The following is a 9,716-nucleotide window of genomic DNA, read 5'->3' on the forward strand; positions in this document are numbered from 1 at the left end:
CACTGTAAGTAATTCATTTTAAATTTAGTTTGATAGTTATTAACACCATGTTTTAGTCTAGTCTATAAATTTTAGTCCGAGATTGAAATTTTGATAAAATTTGGATGTTTTTCAATTTTTAAGAACGGAAATTTAGCATGTTAACAATTTGCGTTTTTCGACCTGTGTGGAAAATAACTTATAAATCAAATCGATAAAATGCAATTTTGTCCGAAATCCATTAAGGAAACTGGGCAACATATACTGAGGTTTCAGATTAAACTAATCAAAAAATTAAGTGAATTCACACGTTTTGCGAACACATTTTAAATCTACTTACGTATTTTTGCCACACAATCCATATATTTAAAAAGCATTGTCAATTTATTATTTATTTTTATTTCTAATTACTATTTACTTGTTTAATAATTATTAGTCCTCATTAATTTTATTTGAAATTTTATTCAAACACCGTTCAAACGACATCACTTCTGGTATATCCTCTGATGAGATCACAGCTTGACTGAACATTGAGCCGTACAGAAATTGATTATAGTTTCAAGCATAAAATGAGATAAAAGAAGCGAAAGAAAAAACGCATCTAAGTTGGAGGAATCTAAGTTGAATGTAAATAACCTTTCGAAGTTTCTCAGCGGTTGATGAAAGGCGCTTTCTATGTTTTCATTGGTTTTTTCCAAAAAAGATGAACATTTTTAATAATAGTAACAGTAACAACTGGAACTGAAAATTAATACACCGAGTATTACGCTCGATGAAATATGGTAAAAAGTTCAAATGAATAAGTGGCAGCAACTGGTTCAGTTCGGAAATACAGAGTGTAAAGTTTTATATAGAAATTAGTTTTTTAGTCAATACATATTATTTAAAATATTTTTGGGCATTTTAAAACAATTTTCAACGTTTCCAAAATCGCAGCCTGCCTAAAATATCAGTTAAATCAAAGTATTTTGCCTAAAATATCAGCCTGTATTCCTTTTGCAGGTTTGAGGTCAGATAACTTCAATACAAAAACATTTTTTTGCTTTTTTAAATGTTTTACTGATTTCGTAATTGTTTTACTTTGGGTTTGTACATAACATCATAAACACGGCCGCAGACTAAAGTATTTTTGAGGAATTAATAATAAGCGCATTTTTGAATGAAACGTTGGAATGACTCATGTTTTGATAGAACTTTAATCGATCTTTAGCTGAGCGGAACCTTATTTGGGTTTTAGTCACTTGTTTTTCAACTCTGAAACACACTGTGGCCACAGAATTTTCGTCAATTAGTTATAAAATACAGAATGGGAATTTCGAATGAGGAAACTAACAAGAAATATAAAATACCTTTATTAAAACTTTCTTGAATTAAAACAAGCTTGAGGAATTTAAGATAATATGCCGATTTTGATTTTATTTACGAAATAAATTAAGTCGAATAATTTGAATTGACTTTAACTATGGGAAAACAAGATTCAAATTTTATCGAGACCCTTGTCGTCCTGTATAAAAGTTCCGTTGCCACTCACAATAATTATGAAATTTCATTCGTGATTTTGAGCAGTCTTTCATAAGCATATTTTTATTCATTGTGTGCAAATGGGGCAACACGCTAATCTCTTGGGAAAAATGACTTCCTTTCCATCAGCCAATTAATTCCTTCCTCTACTGGGAACATTCCGTATTTTATATATCCGAGATTATACGTTTTCGTTTTAAAGTCGTAACCGACTGAACCGCGCATTATCATATCAAGTTTTATTCGGCTGGAGATTGTGTTGAACAAATCGAATTAATTAAGAGCCAATGTTGGGCAGATCTGAAGGAAGGGTGCAGTTGTATCCGGTTTTAATTAAGCGATATGCTCGAAAAAAATTTACGTTTTAATTACTGTTATGTACCTTGAGATTTGAGAAAATTATACCTAAAAGGCGGAATGCTTCAGCATATTAGAAAGGTAAATTGACTTCTACCAATAATCGAGTAATCCGCAGTAGTTTGCCCCTAAGAATTCAAGAATGGGTGTGCGCTTACTAAGGATGTGTGTTTATGTAATTTTACAGTAGTAAAAAAGTGATTGAAAACAGTAAAAAATATTTTAAAAGCCATGGAGATCATTTGCAGCTTATAGTTAATGAGGCGTTCCAGAATTCCCAAAAACAGACGAAATTCTATTTGTCAAATGATGATAATAAAGTTTAAAAGACTGATTAATACTGTAACGTTTTGAAAAAGGTTGTTAATGTGCTGGTCTTTAAATGTTTTGCGAAATCCTCAGAGATGAGAGACAAAAAATGCCAAGACTTTAAAATTAAACATATATTTTTTAATTTAGCAGACATTTTCTTTTAGAAATTCCAAACGCCGAGAACAAATTTTTAAGTGGTCTCAAAATAACAAGAATTATATTTATCTATTCTTTGTAGACTGGACGACATTCAGACAAACCATAGAAGCGCCAAAACGATCGATCCTAAGCAAATATTTGATTGCTTTTCTTTTGAAGAACCAGAACGGTTTGGTTTTTTAACAGAAACTTGCTTTAGGCCTGTTTATTTCATCATTGGTTACTTGTTTCTCAGAACCATGTGAAAAAACCACTAAAATGGGTACAATGAAGTTTTTTCTCAGCTGTCATTGTAGTATTTTTTATTTCGTTTTTGACTGTTTTAAGGGATATTTATTGGTGTGTTTCCTTCTTTTTGAAGCTACAACTTTTTATTTGCCGTTACCATTTTCTTGGCATTCAATTCTTACAATTTAGTAACTTTTCTATTCTTTCTTTAAATAAATAAACACTTTTATATTTTGTCATTAATCGTTATTAGAATAACTATATCTAGTGATGTTTGTATACATTTTTGCATATTTAACAATTTATTCCACTCTTGAATGCATTGCGTTGCACGTAACCGTACCAAGATCAAAAACGCATTGTGTTTCATTAAAATTTTTAACGCACTATTCAGTTCTCGAAGTCATAAATATCCAGTTTTCCTAATTTTATCGCAAAAAGAAAACTTTTTACAGAGGGAAGGAACCTAAGGCCTGCTACTCTAAAAAAAGGTACCAAATTGGGGAAAATAAAAAAAATATTTTATCTCATTTCATCTAAATAAAAAAGTAAAATCATTAAAGCCTATTGGAATGTTTATTGTAGATGAATCAATGATAGCACTTAAAATAATAAAAACTCGTTCACATTTAATAAAATGTTGATTTCTTGCATGTTAGCGTTGAAGAATTGGAAAAATACACAATATGAAAGCACCCCATTTTAATAGAATACGGGGGTGATGCGCTTGGTAAACCAAGGGTGAAATCAAAGAGTACAATGCACCTGTTCGTGCTACGCTTCTTCGACGCTTAACGGGGCATGAAGAAGACGCTCCGAATGAGTTTAATGGCGTGCCATACGCGAATTACCATTTCGATGAATTGTTGTATTTCATGCACATATGTGAGTGTTACGGTGTCTTTACATGAGTAAAAAAAATTTCCAGGATCGCACTATGGAACGGAAAATATGAATATAAGATTTTCCACAATCTCTTTCAAAATATAACAAAATTTTAAAAATGTACAATTCTTCAGAAATTTACTGGTTTTATTAATATGTATTCTGTTGATTGATTTATCAATTAACTCTTGGAAAGTTCAGTATTAGTACGATTGAGGAAGATAAAAAACTAAAACATTGATGGGAGAAAACATACCACAGGCAAAAAAAGTATCAATAATCAATAAAATTGGCAATTTCTTAGAAAAGGGAATAGAATATTTTAGGTCAAAATATCACTAAACCCGATAGGCATTCACTTAGTTATGTACAACGCTGTGTTATTCAATAAACCAATTTACTAATAAACATCCATCAAATATTATATAATCTTGCTACCAAGTAGTACAAACAGCAAAACTTTGCCAAATTTAAGAATTCGAAAAAATAGAAACGGCTACATGCGAGCTCTAAAAACCATTAGCAAGTGAATACAGTTGAAATAAAAAGCCCTAAAGGCGAGAATCACTGAATCATTTAAATATAATTAATGTCTTTTGTTTCTGCTCCACTTACTTTACTGGGAAAAAAATTATGAACAGTTGTAAATAATTATGAAATACCTGAAATTAATTTTAAAGTCCAGACCTGCCCCAAAACTGTACTGTTATAGACCAATTCTTGAGCGCAAATGGTAATAAAAAGTATTATTTTATTTTTTCCTTAGCTGAGGCTAATTAAAAAAAGTAATTATTGTGTGCATTTTAGCGCTAACTAGAGCTCGAAGTGGTATTGCTTCGTTACATGTTCCTGCGTGATTACAAAAATTATAAAGGATCAATATAGAAGACTATTTTAAACGTTTTTATTTAATTAACAAGCTCTTATTCCGTACGTTTCAATGTTAAATTGCTGGTACGTATTATTCGGATATAGGTATATTAATAATGATAGTATCTAACTCTCAAAGTCATCTCTAATCTTAATACATTGTTTCTGTTAATTGAACGACAAAAAACGATATGGAATTGATGCACTTTGAAAAACACGTTGAAAGTTTAAAAGCTCTTGCAATTCTACATGTTCTACTTGGCTTACCAAGCGCGACACCCTTGCATAATAAAAGTTAGACACATAAGTAATCATTAAAAAATATTCTACTGTGACTTTCAGTTGAAGAATCGACCGGATTTTAGACTTGTAATTAAAAGGAGGTAAATAAAAAAAACCGTCCTATAGAAATCTTATTTAATATAGTAAAAACAACAGTATTACTACTACTATACAACTACTAACAAAGCTATTATCACTGCAGGTAATAAAACAGCAGTACGGATACAGCCTTACGAAAATTCCATTGTTTTATAAAAACATTTACATCTGGAAATTTCAACTTACACACTGAGTTTTTTAGTACAGATCCAGCAATATGAACAATTTGTTGATATTGGCTAATTTAACCATTCATTCCAAATAACACAACATTTAATGGAATATTCAGTCCTACAAAATCTCAAAACTTAGGAGTCAAGTTTCGCGAGAATATCGGTTTCGCGGTAAAGATGATATTCAACGTTTTCTTCTACGTCCACTTTGGTACCTCCATACTCCGGAAGAAGAACCAGTTCTCCCACTTTGACTGATATGGGAATATGGTTTCCATCCTAAGAGGAAATTAAAATATTAAATGTAATTTTCAAGATATCTGAAACATTTGTTTCTTTGAAAGGGGTGAATACAGTTGAGAAAAACCAATGAATTTAGTGTGCCATTACTTTTTTAAATGGATAACAGTTTCATTAGAACTAAACGTATTTTTTACATGAGCCATTAATATACAGTTGTAATAAAAGCAGTTACAATCGCATTACAAGAATATTTAATCAAAAAATTGCTATAAAAAGCCGATTTAATTTATTAAAAATCCCAAATTTATCATTTCATATATTTATGACGTTCACATTTTATTGACTTTAGGCATCGTATAAGTCCATTTGAAATTAACAAAAGCTTAAACGTCATTCAAACTAATATTAAGTATGTAGTATTAACCACTACTTCATATTTATTCAAACAAGCCCACAAATGTTTCGATATCAAATGATTTAAACGCATTTAAAAAAATGGCAATACTATTATAACGGAATTAAATTCAGGTCTAATACTCTTTCACCTTGAAGAGAAGACATCAACAATATATCATTTTTTGGAAACAATGGGAATCACATTATTAAAGACATTTAAAAATACATATTTTTGGTTTTTATAAAATCCTTATAATGTTATATATACATATATGTTAAAATAAAACCAAAAAATGTACATCAATGTATTCAGAAAAATTAAAGGTCTTTAATTATGAAATATTAGAGATCCCCGAATAAATGAGAAAGTATTACCGGTAAAACCAAACTAAACTCTCAAGTCTGTAGTTTCATTTTTGTTTTTGTAATTCGACTGCTAAATTGCGGTTTTTTCTTCAATTTTCAGGCCCATGTATAAAAATATATTTAATAACTAAATTTGTCATAAATTCTCTAAAAGATGGTACCAGACGAATTTCGTATTTCTTCTTGGTTGAAATTGTTGGATTGTTTTTTTCTCTTCCTTTCTTTATTAATATTTATATTATAAACATAAATATTAGGTAAAAATACAAACAAAAAAGGATTTCCAATTTTCAGAATACAATTACATTTCTTCATATGTGCATGTGATTATTAGTTCTCTAATTGCACCTTATTTTTTGGGAATGTAAAAAGCAGATATCGCTGGTTATAGACTGGAGAATTTGTATATCAATAAAAATAAATTCGATCTGGTCAATGAGGCGAAGGACGCCAAAACATATAAACTAACACAAATTAGACTTATATTATGTTCCGTTATCGAAATGAATGCACATTTATTGGCTTAGTTGTGTAAACATACAAGTGAACAATCACAATTAAAACATATATTATCATTATATAAAGACAATTTGAATGCAAGTTCTTTTAGATATGAATCCACATTGATGAATTGGAATAAATTGCAAACTTACTTCTTTTCTTTGGCCGGGTCCAACTGCTACGACAGTCCCCTGTAAAATTTTGCCTTGTGCCTTTTCAGGAATAACAATCCCACCTTTGGTTTTTGTAATGGCCTCTGCCTTTTTAATTAGAACTCGGTCGAACAGAGGGACCAAACGTTTCAGGGATGCGCTCTGTAAATTAAAGAACAATCAATGTAGTTAAAAAATTACTTTAAACTGATATAAGCAGACTCCCTAAGAGTCCAAATAATTCACATTCAACATAAAACACATTTATCATAACAAGTCAGTGCAGTTTCGTTCCCATTAATGTCAGTAACTTTTTTAGATGCTAAATAAGAGCATGTCTTGATTTTAAGAGATCGTTCTTATATGGAGACATTTTTCTTTTCTAGGACTATTAAACTAAAATTAAATCTAAAGTAAAATAAAGGAAACAAAATAGTATTAAATTTGAAAGATATGACTCTAAAATGAGAATGTTACATACGCCCCATACCGTTTGTATGGGGCGAAACTTAATTTTGAATAATTATTATACATATGTATATGAATTCTGAGGTTAAAACGTAAACGGTTTTACTAATCTAAATTCGCCTCTTTAATAAGAGAAAATAAATAAAAAATAACGGAAAAAATCAACGAATTAACTAAGTATGAGGGTTTTGAAACTTGCAGATGTGCTTGCAACGTTTCTTTTAAATCCCCAGTAGGAAATTGTTTAAAATTCAATTATAGTTTATTCCGAAGTTAAAAGCAACCAAAATGAAAAGCTTTGAAAGTGTGATGTCAAAGCTTCAGCACTATGAAAAAAATTAACGAGTTTAGCATTTTACGAATGGAGTTTGGAAAACTTTAGAAGCAAAAGTCCTCACTTGATTTTCTCGGCGGTTCTTCATATTCACTATAAATTTCCGATTGATATACGGAGCTCCTCCGACTTCTAAATGTAACTTTCTTAAAAGAAAAATTAATATAGGCGTTTTTTCTTAGTTGGGCAAATAATTCGGATTACTTTGAGGTAGAACTGTTAAATTACCCAAAAAGTATTTTATAAAAAGTGTTTTCACTATACTTTTGGAATTATTATCTATCAATTTTTGGTGTTCTGGCTAGTTGGAATTTGATCCCCACGAAACAGAAAAACACTTATCATTTAGGTGTTGAAATGAAAATGAAAAAACGTGGTCGTACTAATGAATGTAAATCGATGCTTTCTAGGTAGGTTCTTCTAATTATAAAAAAAAAACTAAGCTAACTCATGTTTCAGAACTACTGGGAAAGACAAAGTTAGATATTTTTGGCAGAAATATTGCCATCTTTTCCAAATAAAAAGTTGAAAAACTTGAGCAAATCGTTTAAAAATCACAAGTGGATAACTAAACTGACATTTCTGGAATATTAAACCTAAATGAAAGTCGAAATTCTTCTTATATTCTATACTTTTCACTATTCATCGCTACTTGTGCCAGGCACAGCACTAGACTAAATAATTTACATCAATTAATTTAAAAAATGGGGCACAGAAAGCCACGCGGGCGTTCAGTGCTAGATGAAAAATCCTCCTTTATTAAAAATGGAATACATTTACTGTGCATAAACGCCCCATTGTAGTATATCGAATGTCTCACTTACCATCTTGAGTGTAGTTGGTCTTTTGGTGCTTTGGAAAACTAAATGAAGTAGCAAGTTTCACGTGGAGAATTTTCTGGAAGAACCGGTTTCACACTTTCCTGGAGGTTATCAATTTTGACGTTCTCGAACTTTGCACTCAAAATTAGACGCCACTGTTTCTCTCTTTCTAATATCACGAAACTGAATGTCCAGAATGTCCCCTGAGAGAGACACGACGATATGGGAAGCGCGAATAAATTTACTACGCGTGACGCGTGACAATCAATAGGAACTGGGAACAGAGCAGTAAACAATGCATCGGTGTTGTCAGCTTAAAACAAATCCGTTCAACGTATGTATTATTATTTTTTGTTGGGATTTCAAAAAGCTTAAGGATGAAAATCGCAATAGAACATATAATACATAACGGAGCTATTTTTTTTATTTATACGTATGTTAATTAAATGAAACGGTTTTTCATTTTGTATTTCTTATAAATTCAATGAAAAATTTTTGGAAATATTTTTGAAAGAAAAACGATAGCAGTTGTGGAGTTAGGTTTTTTTGAGAAACTTGTGACTAAAGAAAATAATTTTTATACATGATTTTTTTTCGTATTATTTTTGTCAATTAGTATACTAATTGACTAATAAGTTATAACTTATGTGCTGATTAAAATTGATTCAATGGTTCTCTCCAGCGAAAAATATTACTGGGAAATTAGAGAAAAAATTAAAACTGTTTCTAACAACTTAGCAAAATTTCCTAAGAAAGCACGTAGTTAACGTAAAGTACGAACGTAAAATCTGCTTATAATTTTTCCCTTATCTATAATTCTCTGAATTATATGTATTTAAACTAATGGGTTTTTCGGGTTTTTAAGCCGTCGCCGAAAAACCCATTAGTTTCAAGGAATGGCCTCGAAAGTCTATCTCTTTTGATATATGTATTTAACCTGACAAAATGGCGAATGACCAATAAAGTATTGTATTATGGTATTAGGACAGCTTAAATATCATAGCATAAGTATTAGCACAGTATAAAGATTATAGTCTTTATGCTGTAGTATAAAAGAAACGGAAAATTTTGTATGTTCTTCAATTATAAATTCGCTTGAATTGCTTTAAAAAATACGCCATTTCTTTTTATTTGTGGTAAGCTGTTAATGATTCGTTCATTTTACGCAACAAATTTAAAAATAACTATCTGGTCTTAATTAAACTCAGATCTACATATTCTATTTGAAATTTTTGGGCAAGTTGTATAAAGTACTAAAATTATGTGAAAACTGTTTTATACATTGTACTAAAACTTTGCACAAAGACAAAGTTTCCAGTTTCTAATCAGATAATATTTAAGTTTTAGTTTTGTTCAATTCTTAATGGTATTCTGAATCTTCATTTTTTGCTTTGACATTATAGCGGATGCGCCAATTAGAAAATACTTTCCTTGCTTGATTCCATGATCATTTTAATCAATAAAAAATATGCATTTCTTATTTATCTTCTCACACCCTTTGTCAAGTTAAACAATTTCGTTTATTGTTGTTGCATAGTTTTAGCTATAGATTTATCTTGCTATACAAAGT

The 9,716-nt window shown here is 30.2% G+C and overlaps 1 protein-coding gene across 1 annotated transcript; it reads right to left on the reverse strand.

The window, feature by feature from the left end:
* Positions 1 to 4,711: 4,711 nt before the first annotated feature.
* On the reverse strand, positions 4,712 to 8,371 carry LOC125503848 (10 kDa heat shock protein, mitochondrial-like). Its single transcript, XM_048664859.1, has 3 exons — positions 8,150 to 8,371; positions 6,524 to 6,685; positions 4,712 to 5,144 (listed from the first exon to the last, which is right to left on the reverse strand). The coding sequence occupies exons 1-3, from the start codon at positions 8,150 to 8,152 to the stop codon at positions 5,001 to 5,003; spliced, it is 309 nt and encodes a 102-aa protein (XP_048520816.1). The 5' UTR covers positions 8,153 to 8,371; the 3' UTR covers positions 4,712 to 5,000.
* Positions 8,372 to 9,716: the final 1,345 nt, after the last annotated feature.

Source organism: Dendroctonus ponderosae, unplaced genomic scaffold, assembly GCF_020466585.1.
Source record: "Dendroctonus ponderosae isolate FM_Combo_2020 unplaced genomic scaffold, Dpon_F_20191213v2 Dpon_F_20191213_3, whole genome shotgun sequence".
NCBI lineage: Eukaryota > Metazoa > Arthropoda > Insecta > Coleoptera > Curculionidae > Dendroctonus > Dendroctonus ponderosae.